At 37.3% G+C, this 22524-nt stretch overlaps 1 protein-coding gene across 3 annotated transcripts in view; it reads left to right on the top strand.

Moving 5' to 3' along the window:
• The window catches only part of FER1L6 (fer-1 like family member 6), a 148494-nt gene that overhangs the window by 72201 nt on the left and 53769 nt on the right, over positions 1–22524 (top strand). For all 3 annotated transcript variants that reach the window (XM_063451074.1, XM_063451076.1, XM_063451075.1), the window contains exons 9-19: positions 227–413; positions 863–1055; positions 3894–4240; positions 6661–6769; positions 7693–7882; positions 8309–8429; positions 13338–13438; positions 14288–14378; positions 16336–16452; positions 17153–17305; positions 18136–18319. In XM_063451074.1, coding sequence (XP_063307144.1) covers positions 227–413; positions 863–1055; positions 3894–4240; positions 6661–6769; positions 7693–7882; positions 8309–8429; positions 13338–13438; positions 14288–14378; positions 16336–16452; positions 17153–17305; positions 18136–18319 — 1793 coding nt within the window. The remainder of the gene's footprint in view (positions 1–226; positions 414–862; positions 1056–3893; positions 4241–6660; positions 6770–7692; positions 7883–8308; positions 8430–13337; positions 13439–14287; positions 14379–16335; positions 16453–17152; positions 17306–18135; positions 18320–22524) is intronic.

Raw genomic sequence — 22524 nt, 5'->3', positions numbered from 1 at the left:
CTGCTTGAATTTATCTGCTGGAGCGAGTTGTTAATTCAAACAAGTTTAAGGCTTCAGAAATTCTCAATACTTTGTAAACTTGATGACTTTCTCATCTGTCAGTTTGTCTGTTTTTCTTTCTTACAAAAATTGCTATTAGATCCTTTTATAAACTAAAGAAAGTGATGCCGCAAGCTCTGTTACAGTGTGTATGAAATCTCATTAGTTAACCTTTGATTTACCGCAGGAACTTGCTGATACCAAAAGGCTTTCCCTCTGAGAGGCCCTGGGCCAGATTCTACGTTCGGATCTACAGAGCTGAAGGTCTCCCAAAAATGAACTCAAGCCTCATGGCAAATGTCACCAAAGCTTTTATTGGTGATAGCAAGGACCTTGTAGATCCTTATGTGGTCGTCATGTTCGCAGGTCAAATGGTAAATAATAAACTAGTTTCTTGATTGATCAAAATTTTGAATTCAAACAAAGGAAAAAAAACATACATATAAAATGAATAAATAGTTACAAGATTTAAGTTTTGTTAAAAAAATATAGTAATGTTGACTATGTTAAAATAAAATGCGATTAAAAAGCATATTTTATATTTTCTGTTCAAGAAAGTCTTGTTAAATTTAACTGGGTCCTGGTGTACTTCAGTTGAATTATTTCTGAAAATGTAATCAACTATCTTTAAAGCTCCAACATCTTCTATATTTAACTACATTTCTGAAAACAGCCCTTATTGTCAGTTTATTTGAGAATGAGTTCATATTCACTGTATTGACGCAAAGAAACATACAGCACTTTTTGAGATGTCATTAATATACTAACCGGGTTGTCAGTGTACTTAGAACTCATATTACTCTGCTGTTTTTTTTGCATGTAGGGTAAAACCACAGCACAGAAGAGCTGTGCTGATCCAGTATGGCATGAACAGATCATATTCAAGGAAATGTTTCCTCCTTTGTGCCGAAGAGTAAAAATTCAAGTCTGGGATGAGGGTAGCATGAATGATGTGGCACTGGCAACGCATTTCATAGACTTGAAGCAGATTTCTGATGAGCAAGATGGAGACAAAGGTAGGTTTAGCATACTAAAGGTAAGGCAACATTGTCATAAATATCCTCATTAAATATAGTAAGTTGGTGCGCAATACATTAAACCAATACCAATATGTATATAATATATCTCGTGCAAAATTGTAAAAATCATTAAAAGTGTCTATAGTGTTCATAATTTAGCAGATATGTGCCCAATTAGTAGTGCAAAATAGGTGTATCTTTAGACAATGGTCAGTGGTTTTGTGATACCCAAAAACACTATAACAAGCTATTATGCTTACACAATTTTGAAATCCACAATAAGAGAGTCTAGGAAGGAAAAATCCTAGTGCAATATTGTTATAAAGCCAAAAGAGTATAAAATAAACTGAAGGTAAAAAAACTCGCAAACATAGAGTTGTAAAGTACCACTCGCAACTTTCAAACTCACTGAGGATCGGCCCCTTCAGCATGTAGGATACGATGGATACACTTTCAGCCAAAGATTTAAGTAAACCAACTTTATGCAAAGAGTAAATAAAAAAACAATTTAGCAGCATCAAGTATCAGTGTCCAGAATTAGCTCACCAGCCCTCTATCAAACGCATAGTTCGTCTGGGGTATACAAACAGTATCAAAGCATCCCACTTCCCTCCTAGGCTTGGTTGCTTGTACTGATATGTATTCCTTCTATGCTTCCTGGTTTCGGCTCCTGATGCATTTCGCCCCTCCTCCTGGAGCTTTCTCAAACGTACAGTGTATCTTCCCACTCCAGTCCGTCTTATATATATATCGTTACAACAAGCTCATATTCCAATTAGAAAAAAGAAAAATTACATACAAATGGAATCCTGCAATTATATGAAAAAGTCTCTTTATAATAATTGTAACAGACCCTTTCAGCATAAAAGGGGAAAAATCCATTTAGGCGATAATCCCCTTTAGATAGACCAGCAGCTACTATAAGCACCAACTTCCCGAACTCCCAAACTGCACGAATTCACCAACTTTCGAACAGCAGACACACGAACCCTGGAAGCAGCCGAACAGGAAAAGCAATACGGACAGCTTACACTCCTGGCAGTCGGCATACAGTCCCCTTTCCCCCAAGAAAGAGACAACACTCCAGCTTCAGGGTTAAACAGCAACAACACTGATTTATTCACACACAGGCTTATATGATGTTCTCCCATGCAAGGGAGGGGTTTACGATACACCAATCCAGTTTAAGGTACAACCCACACATCTCCTCCCTCTAACTTATCTGTTAACACAATTAACATGGACATAGTTTTACCCAAGTTTTGGATGTACCCTAAATACTTGGGGTACATCCACAAATCCAATAACAACATATGTTAAAATCAGCCCATTCGGATAAAGTGTTCGGGAGTTATGGGACTTTAAAGTATTGACCAACCGCACAGGCAAAGTGACCGAAAATAGTTCCATGAGGTTTGGCCTTGCGGTCAGTCCCAGTTCGTACGTTACAAGTCCCGAACGGATTGCCATCCAGAGTTATACCTAAGTTCGGATGAATCCCCATAAGTACAATAGTCTTTCTACCGAACGGTGGCTCGTTCGGTAGTTGTGGCACGGATCTATGGAAGTCTGGAGGTCTCAGCGGTGTTTGCTTAGTCGAGTGCCCGATTTTTGTTCCAGACACTCGACGGCAAGACACCGCTGTTCGGGAGCTAAGATGGCCGCCGCCACGTGCTCGTTTGCCTTTCGGCAGGGGAAATAAACCTTTTTCAAGTCTGGTCCATAGTCCAAAGGGAGCAGGCGAGCAACCAGGCTTCTCCAGCTCATAGTGGCGAGGTTGGTTTCGCCACAATAATCACAGTTTTACACTTACATTCCAATTCATATTAGCTTTATGTTTATGTTTAAAATCCCTAATAAGAAACATAAAAAAAAATATTACAATCCTATCATAAGAGCGGTAGATCTTCTAAACCAAATCTTATCATTAAAGAATCTATTAAATATAATAACTCCAAAAAATGGTTCCAATTTTTTTGTAATTATTATAATGAGTCCTGTACTCGAAAAGGGGTAAATATGCCACAAAGTGCTAAAACAATGTGAAATAAATTCAGATTTAAATTAGAAATGTAAAATGAATGAAATTAAAAATGTTAAATTAATTATTTAAATTTTTTTTAAATTGCACATTTCAAAATCTATATTTAGACCATATGGGACCAAAGGCTAGATAAAAGACCTATTTCATCTCCTCCTGTCCAATCTTCCTAATAAAACCGCCTCCTCTCCAATCCCTAAATACCCATTTAATACCTAAAAATTCCAGACCACTTGGATCCTGATTGTGCATTTTCTTAAAATGGTCTGAAACACTGTGGTTTTCCACCCCCTTCCGAATATTATAAATGTGTTCTCTGATCCTTATATGGAGGGGGCATGTGGTTCTCCACACATATTCCAAATTACATGGACAACTTAATAAATAAATCACATTATTACTCTGACAGATAATATGCTCCCTTATAGGAAACTCATTTTAAATCCCAATGTAAAGCTTTGTTCTATGTCCTTTTCAATATCTTTTAAATATCCTCATTCTATGGAAATGAATCTCCAGAAATGAACTTCACAATTCTCTATAAAGATTTATTTTAGTCATATTTAAAGTAGTTATGCACAATGAGAAAGATGATGATACTTTTCTTTCCTCCAATATCCTTTCTTAGAAACAAAAATATTTTTTGAGTAATATCCTTAAAGTTTGGACCTTTATGATGTAAGTGTATTAACAAAGATCCAATTTGGCTTAGTAAAAAGTGTTTTATTGACCTGAGTAGCAACAGTGACCAAAGTGAGATTTAACAAGTAATTTTATGTGTTTTCACTTAATAGGATTTCTTCCGACCTTTGGACCTGCCTGGATTAACCTTTATGGTTCCCCTCGAAACACTACTTTGATGGATGATCATCAGGAACTCAATGAGGGCCATGGAGAAGGGGTGTCCTTTAGAGGGCGTATCTTAATTGAAATTGCTGTTGAGATTCTGTCAGGAGGGGCACAGGAATCCAAGTTATCCAAGATTCTAAAGGATATTAAACTCCCGACTAAAGATTCAAAGTCAAAAAGCTCAGGAAAAGAGAAAGGAGAGAAGGGATCAGATGAAGCTAAGGCACCCGCTGCCACAGATAAAACTAATTCCATCCAGGTCGAAGTGGCATCCTTTGATGTACCTAAAGAGGTTAGATTTTTTTTTTTAATTCTTTATTTTTGTTGTGGAAGATTTCCACGGGTTGTGGTGATAGTATACAATTTCCAGTTCAAAAAGGAAAAAAACAAACATATAAAGGTATAATACAAACATAAGAGACAAGCATCGCTATATTTAGTGGCATATAATAGTCAATTGCACCTGAGCAGGTGGGTCCCCTGTGGTTAGGTAATTGGGTTACTGTGTGGATCCCCTTATGTGTCCCCGTGAGGTCCCCTCTTTTCTTTCTCCTCAGTCGTGGGTGTCATCCCTATCCCACTATTCGTTAGGTGTCTCTCCTGTTCTATAGTGTGGTATATGTGCATTCCAACCCTTGCCCTTCTTCACTTCCTCCTCTCCTTCAGTCTCTTTTTCGTCACTTTGGTATTCGGGTAACCCGGTTGTCTATCAATGCGTCTCGCGCTGTTAATTGGCGGGGCATGTCCGTGGGCTGTCCCCTTGCAGTCATATTAATGGGTTGAGAGGTCCCCCGGATCCTGTGGTGGTTGTGGTGCCTGATCGTGTGTCTGGTCCCTGTTTGTCACCCACTGGTGTCCTGTCTATCCCCCATTCCCCCTTCTGTGTTTCTCACAAAGGCCGTCTCCCCCGTCCATTTTGTACCCCGGCTGTGGTCCCCCTCTATCTTATGTAGTTAGTGCCCGTGTCTCGGACCCGGGTGGGTACGGTGGCAGCTCAGGTGGGGGATGTAGAGCCCTACAGTCAGGTGCAGCCCGCCTGTGACACATATTGAGTGAGGCCATAAACATAAACAATCAAGACATTTTGGTATGACACGTTTAGAGGTTAGTTTTTAAACATACTAAACCTTATGGCATTGAAAAGTAAATATTTATTCTTCGCAGTTTTTTAAAGTTATATTTCCTAAATGATGGAATACATTTTAGTTATTTCCCTTTTTTGGTCTTTTTATTGGATTGTAACAATTTACTTAATTACTTAGTACAACAGCTTATACGTCAGTCAAAGTAATAGTTAAATATGTTAGTTGATGAAATTCTAAGCGAAAGTAAACAGAAGTACTAGATTTAGAAAATTCACTAATAACTGAAGGCTCTAGATAAAAATATGCAGCACAATTAAATATAGATATTGCAAGCGATATTACAAATATGGTATTCCTATGAAAATTACTTTTCACAGCAAGTTTGGATGGTAAACATGGTAGATTGTGCTTATCAATGCTGATTTATAAAACGATTGTACTTTGCAAGAGTCCCCTGAACCGAAGTCGTTCCTTACACGTTCTACTGGCAACAGTAAGCAAATCTAAAATTAAAACAATGCTATAAAACCTGAAAATGCATTCTGATAGTAGCTGTATTGAGCCATGTATTCTTCTATACAACACACGAGCCAATGTGGGTTCCTGGTTCCAGTGTCACTGTTTACTCTAAGGCTTGACGAAGAACCTTGTGGTCAAAACATTGCCAGGTTCATCTTGATGATGATGATGGAACAAAGCACCAATTTACACAGATCACATTGGAGTAGTTTTATATTGTGGTATACCTCTACATGATCTAAGATATTATCTCACGATCTTTAAGTAAATGCCATGGTGAAACAAAAAGTTCCACTTGTGATATTCATACATAAAAACGGTCTAGATATTCTGGACTTGTTGTGATGATCACAAAGTGTTATGATTGCCCCAAGCTGCTTTAGTTGAGGAATCTCATCCATAACTAATTTTTATTGATCATACTCAGGAACAAGCTCAGAAATTCACATTTGAAGTAATATTCAATTTGGAAAGCACTTAATATTCAATTTGCTATGGTTTAAGAATAACTTTGGGGCAAATTGACAGAGTTCTCACAACAACTTTTTAGCTATGTATCTGGGTACCATAAACTGTGTGTTTCGCATATTAAACTCCTCTTTTCTAAAGTTTGAAATACTGATTACAGTGCATTTGTAGGAAAAACATAACAGGCGGTAATATAAATAAAATATACAAAGAATATAAGAAATGATAACATTACCTGTTTGAGTTGTAGTAATGTTATAGCTTGCTTTCAACAGAAAAATCATCGATGACTAGCCATAGCAACCTACATATTTGTGCACTATATTTTCCATGATACTAAGTCCATATAAAGGTGACACATTTCATCAGAGGCTCCTATTACTTTATGTGATCACCGATAGAATTGTTTAATTTTAAATATAAAGATAAACTAATCATCTCTTTTTTTTGTGCAAATATATATATATATATATAAAGTTCATTTTAATATCAGTTATAGTGTTACTCATAAATTATGTCAGTTGAATGTTAATCAAGACAAATTTACCAATTTCTGGATAAAAGCTTTTTATGAAAGTAAAAAAATAAAATAAAAAAAATACAATGTAATAATAAAAATTACATTTAAATCCTTTCCTAGATGCCGGAAGAAAAATTTGAAGACTTTCTTCTTTTCGGCTCATTTTACGAAGCAACACTGATTGATCGGAAGATTGGGGAAAAGCCTATAAGTTTTGAAGTTACTGTTGGTAATTAATATTTCTGAACTATTACTGGAATATTCCTTATATAATGTTACCTGCTCAGAATCTATAAGGGTGGATAAATTCTCTATAATTATTATTGTAGCATTTGCTATACGACACAGTGGGTATTAACTAAGGTTTATAACCCCGTCCACAAATAACCAAATTCTGTCTAAATTTGCCATAGTTTGCATTTTTTTTAAAATCAACTAGAAATTTCTGCTAATGTTACACCCACACAAAACCTTTTCTATACCCCACTATTGCTGCATCACCCTACCTGGCCGAGCAAGGCATATAATAATTCAGTAATCACCTGCTTATTATGCGCAGCCTCTCTGCTCAATTCTCTGCCATTTAGGAGTTAAGTTGATTATGTCCATGCAGCCCTAGCCACACATCCTCTGGCTTTGACTTACACAGCCTGCATGAAAAAAAAAATGGTTTTATTTTCAATCATATCTTAACTTACTTTAGACGTTTATATCTCCTGCTCTGTAAATTAAACTTTAATCACACACAGGAGGCTCTTGCATGGTCTAGCAGGCTGTAAATAGGGCAGGAGATATTTTTTTTTTTAAAATTAAACAGAATTTGCAATAAAAAGGGAGAAATTATACCTACCTACACATCCCCCTGCATATGCAGAACCCCCAATCATTCCAAGACCACCTAGTGGGCTGCTCATGAGATGTATTTTTAGCCAAAGGGTCCAAAGACTTATAAATTTTTAGGAGGTACTCCTTAGTGCCATGGTGAGATGGTACTAGTTATTTTACCTTATTAGCTTATTTCTAACTCATAAAAATTCCCACTGTTTTACATGACATATTGACACATTGGATCTCACGGCTACCTTACTTGTAAAGGCATAATATTCAGACTTTTTGAACTTATATAATATTAGAAACCTAACATTGTTTCAGGCAATTTTGGCAATGTCCTGGACGGGGCATGCCCATCTGAAAGTAAAAAGGGACATTCTGCTGTTGAGGAAGAGGAGGAGAGTGCCCCGCTCATACCAACTGATGAAGCTGAAGGTCCTGCGCCTGAACTCTCAATGTCCTTTAGATCAATGACTTTGCCAGAGAAACCAATAATAACAGAAGGAAACAGGTAAAAAAACATGAATTAGCTCAAATACCATATGACCACTTGGAGTGAAATGTATAAGATGTGGCCTCTATCTCTTCTGTACACAAAGATCTCAATGTAATATTTTTCGGTAAGCTTTTCAAATATTGTAGTATTTATAGATAGACTTATAAAATATTTTTATTTATATATATAAAGTTCAATAGATCCAAAACGTAACAAAATAGGAAAATATCAGAACAGTTTTCAAAATAGTAAATCATTTTCAAATGTATCCAAAAATATTAAATAATTGTAAAAGCATATCCAAAAATGCTAAATCGAAGCCTAAATAGGAAAACTGAAAAAAAAACACAAACCTAAATATAAATCATTCTTAAAATAAATCATAATGATTGATATTTGTAAATTTCAGATTTGACTAACTTTTTTTCTTTTGCCTTATAGGAACTATCACTATTTGCCATTTCATGAAAAGAAACCTTGTATCTATGTGAAAAGTACCTGGGGAGATCAGACCTTTAGGTTATACACATCTAACATCCTTCTGAAAATGGCCGATTATCTGGTGAGCTGTGCTAGAATGTTGATAACGTGTCTATTTTCATGTAATATGTTGGATGTAAAAAAAACAAAAACAAAAAAACAAACAAGAAAATGTGAAATGTCAAGTGATTACAGATAACTAAAGGAAACATCATAACCATAGGATATTTCAGTTCTTTATTCCAAACTCTACAAAATTGGAAGACTCTCAATATGCAATGAAAGAAAAACATAACAATGAAAATTTTTTAATTCAACAAAATAACTTTTTTTTTCTTCAAATGTTCTCTAAGGTCTAACTGTAGTACAAATAAATGTGTGCAGGAATCTGTGTGGGATTTGCAGTCTTTGAGATTGGTCTGGACACCCAACACAACAAAACTGATAGTATAATAAAATGAAATGATAATGTTACTTTTTTTTATATTTAAAATATTTTATTTGACCCCATTGAAAAGAATTACCATATGTTTTAATCTTATGTCTAATGTCAAAAATAGTATTTTCTGATGAATCTTTTTTGACATGACAAAATCAACCACTAGGGGGCAATCAGCCCTTTTCAATTCATATTACTTTGCAGAAGTTCTCTGTTTTCCATTCCCTGACTGCAACTTTATTATCCTCTTATTTGCAGTTCTCTTCATGAAATACTTTATTAACCCATTCCATTTAACACGTGTACTCATGTTAACTAGTTTCTCTTGTTGCAAACAAATAAAAAACAAAACTTAGCCCATAAAGCTCATCACAACTTCCTGCCCCAGTGCTTGTTTTTACACAGGTGATAAATGCATTTTTCTTAAAAAGGCTACGTTGTCTTCTTCTGCCACTCTGCAGAGGAACTGTAAATGGAAGCCAAATGTATCTATTGAAGCAGTCAGGCAGGAGTAAGGAGGAAGGCAAGGTTCTGAGCAGACTGAACAAAATATAAGGATTCTTTGCAGGCTGAACTAGCATGATTCTTGTAGTTAACGTACCTATTCGGTTGTGGAATAGGAAAGATTAATATATTGGTGGCTCAGAGGTAATATGTTCCATATTGGAATTAATTAGTGTAAATTAGAAGGCAATACACCGGGACTGTACATTGACAGACTTACAAATCCTATACAAGAGAAAAGAGGTATATAACAGTTAGTTATCTCATTCCAACTTTAGTTAGAGGCACATGTGTTTGTTTGAAATTTTGGGATGCTGGCTTTTGTCAGCAGCTTTGGTGCATTATCCCCTCCTTTCTTGTCCACATATCCATCTACTGAGTCTGACCTCAGCTTGTTCCAGACTACTTTTGTACCTTGTTCACAAACACTCGTTTACCGTGCTTATAATGAGTGGGCCAGGCTGTTCTTGATTATCCCTTTGCTAAAGACCTAAATCACACCTCTCTGTACTCTGTAGAGATATGGTGAGTTGTCAGCCAACTTTAGTCCAAAACAGTTAGTCAAAATGTGACTCGGATTTTTTTCCATCTTGGTCTACATTTTCCTAACTGTTTGCCTATCTACCACAACATACTATTTAATAAAGTGCCCAGTAATCTTATTGCTCATTTTTGAGTAAATAGGGTGCAGTAGAAACAGGGTCAGTGTGAGAAGACACCAACAGGCACACATGTTATAAACCCATTAAAAAACGATTTATGGTTTAAACTGCATTGATGTCTAAATTCCCAAAATTAACAATTTTAGATAATATGATATTCATATTTTACCTGACCAGTTATGTGTTTAGCCATTTCTGCTTTTTATAGAAAAGACACATCTGATTTAGGTGACGTTTTGTTACTTGGTAATGTTACACTTTTATTCTTCACATGTGTAGACAGTCTTTGCCTTAGTGTTTATGGAGTTTAATAGTGATTGATGGCTGATGTAAATACACTGGTCTAATTTTAATAATTTGATTGTCACGTTAGATTTATTATTTCTACAGTGAGTGGAGAGTGCGTTGACTTATATTGACCGCTTAATCGCAGCGAGAACCAAAGTTCTCTTTCCTGTAATACATCATAACTGAAATAGCTTTCTTCAAGATAAAGTCAACACAGAATGAATAACTACTAGCAAAGAATGAAAAACATTTGATGAACCAATAATTATTATACTGGAGCGATGGCGTCATGTTTTTACACATTTTTTTTTTTTACTAAAGTAAGAATTCAAAGTGAATTTCAAATTTAAAAACTACATTTTTGAAAAACCTTATGACAAAAAAGTAGAAAGTCACCGATGCTTTGGGTTTATTTACTTTGGCCTTAAATTTGAAATTCACTTTGAAATTTTCATTTTAGTGGAGAGCCCTCTTGGTCTCTACACTACATGAAATTCTAGCAATTCCGTCCCGTATACCTTCAATGTGGATCTGATTTTAATCAAGAGACTCAATCACAATCCTGCATATGAGATGTTAACTACTAGGGTGGTATTCAGTAATAGGCAAACAAAATACATATGTGGTTTAAAATAGATTTGTGTTATACATAGATCAAACTAATTTGTAATATGCGATAGCATGTATTTCTCAACCCAGACAAACCTCACCACCAAAAAATAGATAAAGTACACTTACAGCACAATTTATACTCTGTAGCTGTCAGGATCGGGTCAGGGATCCAACACGCAGAGTACAAAGAGTAGCAGATACGTATACCGGACCTTAGAATGGCCGGACTTAACGTAATACTACGTATAGAATGGTCAGGGACAAGCCGAGGTCGAGGGAACGAGAAGACAGGTAAGCGAGAGACAAGCCGGGTCAAGGATAACAGAAAGACAGGTAAGTAATAACAAAGCCGGGTCAGAACCAAAAGACAAGAGAAAACAAGAGCACTGTGTGACTAGGCTGACTAGAACCACGACAGGGCAATGAGTGAATGGGAGAAACAGCGTTAAATACCCTGGATCAGTGAGTAGACCCGCCTCCGACGAGTCCTGACTGGCTTCCAGTCAATTGAGTGACAGGTCGGTCCGGACTGACGTCATGACGTCGAGCACTGTGCGTGACGTTATAAAAGGGGACGGATCCCTCGCGGCCGGCGTGTGAGTGACTAGGAGAGCCGCGAGGGATGGGAGAAGCAGCCCTGCCGGAAGGACAAACTACTAAGTCTCTACCTCTTCCGGAGGTAGAGACCTCAGGTACCCTGACAGTAGCAAAATATTCAGAATATGCTAAAGTTGAGTAATTCTTTCTGTCCATGAAAATTATTTGTAGTCAGTTAGTTGAGATTTCTTCCACACATTTATCACTTTTCTCATGCAAACGATACGGATTGATGACAAAGAACACAGACGCCCTCCATGGACTTTTCCCGTGAACAAAATGCAAACAACAAACAAAAGTTGATTAAAGCTCAAAGCGGTAGGAAAATCTGAGGACAACTTGCGAACCATAGCCTTTTAGCATTTGGGATAAATGCTTCAGTTCAGAAAAGCTGAGAACGATAAGTAAAGGAATGGGTATATTTTATGTAAACTCAACTAAAACTAAGTTGGTCGCCCAGTAGTCATGACAGTAGGAAAACAATTTAGGTACAGCAAGAGGGTTTGGTTTGGCCCCTGAAAAAGTTCCTCCCAGAATATTCTTTTTATGCAAACAAAGTGTCTAAATATTGTTTTAAAATATCTACAGAATCTAATAAAGCAACCTGTCTAGTCAACAATTCCGCATTTTGTCGTGGTGTGAAAATTCCACATCACAACCTTGTCATTAAAATAACCAGATACACCACACCCTCTGCTATGTTTTGCATTTGGTATTATATTGGTAAAATGAAAATATATTATTCAATTAACTGAACAAAACTGTATGAGATTAGAAAACAGGAGTGTTTCTGTCCTTAATACAAACAGATTGCAATCAGAAGCATTAACTTGTATCATTGCTCTGAATCATAATCACATTTACCTATACAGAGCTGGAATATTACGATACAATATTGCAATTATAATATATTATGCAGATATCACATGAATTAAGGTATCCTTTATAGCGCTTCAGATTATGGTTAGCAAGGTTTTCTTAATTTCTACTTCTTTCTGTGCAGCTTTTATTTATTTTTTAAGATTAATTGAACAGATCTGATGTAGCGTTCTTATCCAGAGTGCCTTAATTTATGCAAAAAGAATGTTGGTAATTATCCAAGCTTGGGATATATAATTAGACACACTTGGGATTATTGGAAATTATTAGAGAATTGTTGGGAATTGAAAGTGGATTTAAAGTTTCAGGCCAAAGTTGCTGAACTTAAAGAGTATTAAAAGAGAATTATTCCAGTTTGGATATTTTGATCAGAATTTTAAAATTCTTTGCGAATTCACTTTGAATTCCTAACAATTCCCCCTTTAGTAAATAACCCTGCCTGGGCTTTAACCTCCTACAAGATGCTATGCAGCATAATCCCATGAGTTTACAATTTAGAGGTTTAGATCGAGGCTAACTCTGAACATAAGGGATCTACCTCTTTCTGTTATTTTTTCCCCTCTCCACGTGTGTCTGATTTTGAAAGAATGGAACAAATCATTTAGTTTTTATGCTGTTAACCTTCACTGAGAACCACACTTTACTCCAAGTGCAGTTGGGTTTTATTGTTTTGTTACGTAGAATCAGGGGTCGTTAAACAGTGATAACGCTTTGATATTCACTGGCTTTAATTGCTGTTGAAATAATTTGTGTGTACATGATGCTAATGAGAACCAGTTTATAGAATCCCAAGGAGATAAGCAGTGTGTCTTTGGATACAAAGTTCACACACATCTAATCCATACTGGGCTAAGTTTGTTTGAATAGCATATAACTATTCTTAATTTGTGGGTTTAACCATTGGCTACCTCATTTCCCCCCCCAATATTATTATTCAAGATGATTTCTTGTTAATGTTTTATTATGGTTTTCAATGTATTTACTTTTTTTTTTTTTTTTTTTTTTTTAGGAGGAAGGCTTAGAGAAAATGAGAGAGTTGATCAAGATATCTGATTTTGCACCAGAAGAAAAGATGCGAGAAGTTCTAACAGAATTTATCAGCCAGAGCAAGTATGGAAGTCAGACTTAAAAAATAAATATTAAACTCTGTCTGACTATATTTTCTATATATGTCACTTTTTCATCGACCAAACTGTAGACAAGTGTGTTGTAATTAACACATTACACTCTGAAAGCCCTTCCTTGTCGGTGGCCATTTTAGAATTGTATCACAGCAAGCTTTGTAGTGCGTGTGATATTAGCAGCCAATCACGATCTGTGATTTGTACAGGTTAGGTGATCAGCTCCAATCATTCCACTGTACAAGGGAGGGAAAGCTGTGTCTTTGCTCTGTCTGGTGAATTTATATGCCCAGTAATGGAACACAAGGCACAAATTGGCAAAAACAAACATTATAATCAGTTTCTATTCATTTAAATAGCAGCAGCTGCTATAGGTCACCTTTAAAGTGTTGTATAATGATGCCGTAGAAATGTCCATTGAAAGATCCAATTTAATGAGATCGATACGACCATTTTCAATGTCACAAAAAAAAAATAAACTGGACAAATCATATGAGCATGAGTTAATGTAACCATTTACAATGAACATAGAGTACATTCCATCATTAATGTTCCGCGAACCATCATGGGCATGTAGCAAAATAGCGAATTGTCAATGTGAACAACAATTCAAGAATATGCAAAAATAAAATGGCAACATACAAATAAATATACAAAACAAGGAGCATTACATACCCATAGTTCTAAATATAAACCTAAGGTCTAAGATGAAAAGCTCCTATAAGTCTCTTTCTTTATAGTTTATAGCTGAATATATTAAAGGTTTAAACACTTTCAGAAGGTATTTTGAAGCAATCTTTATTTCATCTGAGCTTCAACTATTGGTTTTATTTCACAGGAATTTTATTTCTGCATCAGAAAAGAAGGCGAAAATGCCAAACACAACAGCACTGGACAAGAAGAGATTGACCCTCTGCAAGCGGGAGCTGGTATGCATGTTTTAACCTCGGAGAATGGTTTCTGTGCCATGCTTCCATAGGCTGAAGGTCTTTCAGACTTAGATGTTTGGGAGTGGGGCGATGGGGGTTTGTCACAAAGTAGGTTGTTTGAACAATTACTTTTGGAAACAAGGGGACACAGTTTGATTTTAAGTGATTTTGTGCGTATACTAAAATGCGAAGCATTTTTTTTTCAATTGGAAGTATTTCTTCAGCAGGTAATTTGCTTCCAGTAGTAAGACATGTCTCTAAATAATGTCACTAAACTGCACATTCCTCCACTAGAAGAAAGACAGTGTTATATAGATGCTGCTACATAGGTGGAGTAACAGGGACGTTTGTATGTATGTGTCTTTGTATGTATGTGTCTGTGTGTCTGTCTGTGTGTATGTATGTGTCTCTGTATGTATGTGTGTCTTGTGTGTGTATGTGTCTGTATGTATGTGTGTCTTGTGTGTATGTGTCTGTATGTATGTGTCTGTCTGTATGTGTGTGTCTGACTCTATGTATGTATGTGTCTGTATGTATGTGTCTCTGTATGTATTTGTGTCTGTATGTGTCTGTCGGGGTGATGGGGGGACCCATGGATCAGTTTTTGCACCAGGGCCCCATAGATTGTGTGTATGCCACTGAGACAATGTGTATAAACATGTCTTATGGGTCCCAGTGGATTAATAAAAAGGCTAAACACCTTTTTCACATTCTGTTATAATTGTAAAGGCAGCCAAATCGCTTCTCCCACAATCTACAGCAATTTATGTAGGTCAAATTCTAGAGTTGCATTGTACTTGATTAGGATCAAAAGATCTGTAAGCACACCTAGGTCTTGATTTAATATTGTAAGATAAGCTTTTCAAACGATGTAATATTTTTTAAAAGATGTTTTAAAAAATATATTAAAATATCAAAAAAATAAAACATATATAAAACACAGGACTTATATAAAGATATCAAAAATCTCAAAATATTGCAACATTTAAATATATCTCATAATGTTAAATCATTTTAAAAGTTTTACCAACAATATTAAATTATATATCAAAATGTTAAATATTAAATAAATAAAATAAATAAATAAAATATAGCTTATCCAACAATATAATTTCAAGGCCTTACAGAAATTCATTGACTAGGTGGATACTACTGTACTGAATGCATTACAAAAAAAAAAAAAAAAAAGATTTTTACTTTGGTGGTATTTTAAATGGCTACATTCCCAGAAATGTTATCAGATAACGTACATATATAACTTTTATATTTATGCATTGTCTCACCTAATGTATGTGAACAAACAGTACTTCTGCTTGTATGTTAATATTTGAGACTCTGCATGATAATCAATAGTATATAATCTCTAAACCCTATTATAACCAAATAGTTATGTGAAAAATTAAGGGATAATTAAAAAATCAAAAGTGCAATTTGATATCATTTAATTTATATGTGCACTTGAACAGCAATCTATAAAAAGAGATTGCTCCTGAATTTTTATTTTATCAAATGTTTATGTGTTTGTGATGCAACCTATGGTGCATATAAAATTGTTATACTAACTTAAAAACAAAACTAATTTTTTTGTTCAGTTGGTTAAATCATCGGGATTGTTTTAACCTTATGGATTTTTATGAATGGAAGACTAGTTTGACCCTTGTGGAATTTAATAAATAGAAGATCAGTTTGATACTTGCGGGTTTGTAATGAACAGATCATCCTGTTGTCCCTTGTAAGTTTTAATGAATAGGTAATCATTAGGCTATCACATTTTGAATCCACTCAGAACATTGCCACCCCCCTATTTAAAACCTCACCCCGCATTTTGCTTTAAAATTTAATTTTGGGTGGACTCATGATATGCAAAGACCATTTCAATTCTGGTTATAGTTGCATTCAGACCCAAATGATTCATTATCCATTGACAATTCTAACATTTGATCTGGGAAATTTTTAGGAAACCATCTCAAACGAAGCAAAGACCATACTGCAACAAAAGAAAAAGTTGTCTGTAAACGAAATGACCAAAAAAATGCAGAGCTTTATCGATGAAGTAAAATTTCTGTCAGATGAGGTAAGAAGGCTTGTTTGAATTGTAAAATACGCCCTGCTATAACGGTACACATGCCTATATTAGGGGCATGAAGTACACTGGATGCATATAGTCAACATAAAATATGTATTATTACACATTAAGAATAGTGAGATGGTATATAAATGTTAATATCTTTTGCCAAACAATACTGAATCCCATAATGACTATCAAAATCCTTGATGGACCAATAAGCTTTTATCTGACATAAACAGCAAAACATATCTCCTTGTGTATGTTGATTTGATAAATAACTAAAACATTGTGACAATTCTAGAACTATTCGTTATGAATATACGTGTTCTTTAGGCGGTGAGGTATAAATGTTTATTGGACTTACTGGAGGGAACCCTTACTGCTGTTGCAGGTGAAATTTCATTTCCTCAATTATTTGAATGAGCTTGTTCAGTCCTGTTACTGAACAGGTCAAGGCTATATAGCATTTTGTCTCTGCCCTATGTATATACGCGATGCAGGTTTTTGTAGTCTGATGACTAGTCCTTTTGGGAATTGAAGCAGAAATATGCACTGCACATTAGTAGTGGGGTCATATCATTGATTTATAAAGAGCCAAATTTATGTTCTTATAGTTTGGTTAAAAGTTGTTCATTTTTGTTTAGTTTCTCTCCAATTTTAAAGTCCAATTGTAATATATTTTCCTCTTCAACACATTGTTTTATAGCCACAGCATACTATACCTGATGTCTTCATCTGGCTACTCAGCAATAACAAGCGGGTCGCATATGCTCGTATACCGTCCCGAGACATCTTGTACTCGCCTGTGCCTGAAGAACAAGGTCATCACTGCGGGAAGATAAAAACAGTCTTCTTTAAAGTAAGCAACATGTATACAGTAGGGTTGGAAGAAGCCATGCTCATGAGAGTAAGATAAGTGGGTAAGCTGCAGTGTTTTTAATGCCAAGAAAAACAAAGTTTGTCCTTTGTGGGCTAGTACATAAATAGCCAACTAAATCTCCAATTCCAGATGCCATGAACTGTAGCTCAGTCAGACTCTAGCAGCCTTTTATAAACACAGTCTTCAAGTTCTTATTAAAAAGGGCTTTATTAGAAAATAAATACTCTAGCTCAGATTCCCAAGTGTGTGCATGGCAGGTATAAAATCTTGCTTAACAAATGTACTCAGGTACGGCTGTGCACTTGCAGGATGGCATCCCCCATTTGTTTCTTGTGGTGTGTTGGGAGACAAGATCTGGGAGGGACACTTGTCGTATTTATTGCATTGTTTTCGAAACTGATATTGCATACAAGATACCAGTATATTACAATGTATAGAGACAGCTTTCTCTTTAATTGAGATATTTAAATAAAAAAAAAATTGTAAATTCATCAAATAAATATATTTGTCCCTTCTCCCCATCCCCTTATTAATACACCCCTGGGTGACATCATCTCTTTGTGTTTGTGTGTGTTCTATAGTCTCTGATATATAGATTTAGTGTTGTCCACAAACACATTCCACAGGGAATAATTGTCAGAACCTTCAGATGATTAAGCAGCTAGGATTAAAAGTGTTATTATGATAGCCTTGTCCCTGGGATGATCAGAATTGAAGCTCTTACTTATAATCCTTATCTTCGAAAGCTAGATGAGAGAGAGAGAGAGAGAGAGTATATTTAATACAAAGTTTTTGTTGTGTGGCCTCAGCTCCCAGGTAAACGGGGACCTGGGTGGAATATCCAAGCGAAAGTCGATGTATTCTTGTGGCTGGGCTCTAGTAAATACTCCCATGCTATCATGGAAAACTTGCCAGTGGGATATGAAGTGGAAACCGACCCAAGATCTTCAGGACATCATGGATCACCACCTCCAGGAAACCTGGTCTATAAATGTAAGTCCATGATTTGTTATTCTCCCTCTTGCTTGTTAGATCCAGATTCTCTTTGGTACAAAGTCTGTGATTAACCTCTTTGGATTACTACATATTTACTATTGGAAGCATCAAAGAGTGACCAAACCATTGGTTGGCTTTGCGTCAATATGTTTTTCAAACTCTAGTATAGGAAAACTGATCCTTTACCTGCAAATGTACAGATCAATGCATGGGTACATGCATGCAGACAATAAACAAAAAAATAAAATAGCCAGTTAAAAAAAAATATTGAAAGATAGAAGTCAAGTCTGCACCCTTCATTCATATAAGTATTTATTCATTATGTGTGTTTGCAGTATATTGCATTGTATTAATTGAATTTGAAATTAATTTAAATTGAATCACCAAATACTGTGATGTTTTTTTTAAATCTACTTAGAATCCATTCCTGACTATGTCTGTGCTTTTTATATATTAAGTCTGTTTCTATGCTTAGAAAGCAACCAGTCTACACTGAGTGTATATTTATGTATCTAAAGTCTTGAGTTATTTTACCAGTATGGAACTGTATTGTTTTCTTTAATACATTTTCCTATGTATTTTGGTACATTAAGGTTAGTACTTAGTTCCCCTTAGTAATTGTTTGTACACACACTTTTTAATTAATAAATACGAGAGAAAGCAACATTGATGATTACAGTAACATTTATCAATCTGTTAAAATGGCCATATCTAATTTCAAGAAATAATTTTGGGAAAGTTAAAAGAAGTATGTGAGCCATAAGACTTGTAATTTCACCAAGAATTGAATGAAGTCAGGGATTCCTGGTAAACGTTTTGATTGTAAAATAATTTTCATGAAATGGCATTCTAGGTAAGAGTAGATTATTCACGATCACGAAAGCATGAATTGTAGAGAACTGACCAGGTAATTTACATTTCTTGGTCCGGATTGCAGAATAATTAAAGATTGTTTTTCTAGTTTCTCTTGTTGGCCAACTATTTCTAATGCTCTTGTCAATTCCCAGTTACTGAGAATAAATCCTGATTAGAGATGTCCCGAATAGTTCGCTGGCGAATAGTTCCTGGCGAACATAGCTTGTTCGCGTTCGCCACAGATGGCGAACATATGCGATGTTCAGTCCGCCCCCTATTCGTCATCATTGAGTAAACTTTGACCCTGTACCTCACAGTCAGCAGACACATTCCAGCCAATCAGCAGCAGACCCTCCCTCCCAGCCCCTCCCAACTCCTAGACAGCATCCATTTTAGATTCATTCGGAAGCTACATTCTTTTTTTTTTTTTTTTTAGACAGAAGTGTGTTATATTTGAGCATGCTAGGCTGAACGTGCGTATATCATGGCTAGTTGCACTGAGGGTATGAGTATATAGCATTACATTGTTGTGAAAGATGGCTGTCATGTTTAGGGTGTAGCTTTCACGTTATCAACTGTGTATTTATATCAGCAGCTCCACCACTAGTTATAAATCAAGTGTGAGTTGCCCCATGAGATGAGACTAGTGAATAACATAATACATGAACGGTTAAGGTAAAGGCATGTAAGGAACTACGACAATAAACTCTTTAGGAGGTGAAATAATGTTTAAACGCTTGCTACTTTACTGTATGTACGTAGCGGGAATGTGGTGCGACAAAGAGTAAGGAGACTACCCCAATTCTCCCCCCAACAATGACAAACAACGAATATTGGATGAAACAGGCCACAGCATTTATTAAACTTACAACTGTAGGACTCATCCGAACTTTATTATTTTTCTTTAATTCAAATATAAATAAACATATAAATATATACATATACATACCATAATTAACATATAAATTACACTTATTGCCCTACAGCCTCCAACTTAAATAACCGTCCTTGCCAACGAACTTAACCAGGTGCCTATGCACCAAAACTTTACCCACTGGTGTCTCGCCTCCCCCCTCGTCCAAACCAAAAATTCCCATCATCTTAAATGCTCTACCACCAGCCGGCTTTTTGCTCGGTGGGCAGGTCCTATTCGGTAACTTAAAAGTTTACCTTACAGAGCAGGGGAGGTTGAGACCCACCTTGTCCATTTCCTGACATTCCATCTGGTCCCCAACCCTGTTGGCAAGGACACGCTCCCCGCTAGCTGTGACGGAACAAAAACAGAAAATTAGGGTGGGTGGGAGGGAAGATGTTTGCTGGCCAGAATCCCAAAAGGCACTGAGGTAAGATGATCCCTGCCCCACTACAAACCCATAACCACTCCCCTAAACACATATAGCCAATTACTAGCACCATCCCCACACTCATACATGTGCCCTTGTCCGTTTAACTGTGCTGACTCCACAGGGCCTGATTAGTTACTGTGCAGAGAGCAGTTCATGTGATCAAAGGCATGGTGTGGAGGATCGGCTATAGTGGGACATGCTTGGCAGGCTGCTGTTTACTGCTTGTGCTCATCCAATCCCTTCTGGGCGCCAGGTGCAGACCCTGGGAGTCCCTGATACCTGGAACAACAAAGGCAAGTCTCTGGCTGAGTGCCGGGTTCGCGGCTTGAGGTGGTGGAAGCTTGTTTTGTCGGGTGGTCGGATCTGTCCCGGTGGTGCTTCACGTCCGGTGCGGGATTGTGGTGGCTTAAGGTGGAGGCGAGTGCTTGACATGGGGCAGGCTCTGCATTTCTGTTTGTGCCTCCGGTCCCGTCTTCGACGCCTTTTGCATTGGTGGATTTTAATGGGGACTGCTTCGCTTAGCTGTGGTGGAGCTTGTTGGGACTGTGGTGGAGCTTGTTGGGGATTCCTGCTTGTTATTTGCTTCCAAAATTGATTAAAGAGTCTGTCCAGCTTTGACTCAATATCCTGCCATGCTTTGCTGGTACCAGGAGGACACGCGGCTGCCGCCATATTGGGAGAGTCGCAGATGAGTATGTCAGCCTGGGCGGCTGTGCTCTGTGCGTCCATTAGCTCCAGACAGCCTCTCAGGGGTGGACCGGGATAACTCCCACCGGTCCGAGGGGGGGTAACAGAGCTGCTGCCGGGAAGTAGCTGCTCCTGGGCATCCCAGGATCGGGAGATTGGCCGCCTCTCCCACCCGGTGAGCACCAGGCCACACTTGCCACGCGGAGGTAAGTACGACTCTGTCGAGTTGCTGACCGCTATTAAGCATGTCGGGTCGGTCAGGTAGGAGCAACATTGCTGGGTCATCCCCTTCTGGGGTGAAATTCGCTTGTTGATAGCTGCTTAAAGTGAGATATTGAGGGAGCTCACACGAAGTGCGTCTTTCCTCCATGACAGCTAGGCCCCGCCCCCCCGGAAGCTGCATTCTTAGTGAGGGGAGGGACAGTGTTGCTTCTGCTGATTAAATAGGGAAATAGATAGCTAGGCTAGTGTATTCAGTGTCCACTACAGTCCTGAAAGACTCATCTGATCTCTGCTGTAAGGACAGCACCCCAAAAAGCCCTTTTTAGGGCTAGAACATCAGTCTGCTTTTTTTTTTTTCCTGTGTAATCTAATTGCAGTTGCCTGCCTGCCAGCGTGTGTGTCAGGCTCACAGCGTATACTGTGCCCACTTGCCCAGTGCCACCACTCATATCTGGTGTCACAATAGCTTGCATTTAAAAAAAACTAAACTTTTTTGACTGTAATATATTAGCAGTCAGTTTCCTTCACACGTGTGCGTTTCAGGGCCTGCCAGGGCACAGTGTCACACCAGTGCAACTCATATCTGGTGCAACAGTAGTGTACATTTAAAAAAAAAAAATGTTTTACTGTAATAGATTGAATAGCAGTTAGTTGTCTGCAAGCGTTTGTGTCAGGCCTACAGCGTCTACTCTGCCAACTTCTGCCAGTGCACAGTGCATATCATATCTGTTGTCACAGTAGCTTGCACGCATAGTACTACTAATCGAAAAAAAAATGACAGGCATAGGCAGGCCACCCCGCAGGGGCCGTCGTGGTCGTGGTGCTGTGATTCCCTTTGGCTCTAGAATAATGCCCAGTGTTCAGAGGCTGCGTACCTTGAACTCGAAAAGTTCTAAGGACATAGTTGACTGGTTAACACAGGACACCCAATCTTCTACAGCTTCCGCTCGGATCCTTGACGCACCATCCTCCTCCAGCTTAGCTTCGGGCACCTCTCAAGTTACCACTCGCCCGCCTGCGGCCACCACCAACATTAGCACCACAGCCGCTTCACTTGATCTGTCAGAGGAGTTATTTACACATCAGTTGGAA

The sequence above is a fragment of the Pelobates fuscus genome, chromosome 4, assembly GCF_036172605.1.
Source record: "Pelobates fuscus isolate aPelFus1 chromosome 4, aPelFus1.pri, whole genome shotgun sequence".
Classification (NCBI taxonomy): domain Eukaryota; kingdom Metazoa; phylum Chordata; class Amphibia; order Anura; family Pelobatidae; genus Pelobates; species Pelobates fuscus.
The sequence above is the reverse complement of the archived record's forward strand: the minus strand, read 5'-3'. Positions and strand labels throughout refer to the sequence as shown.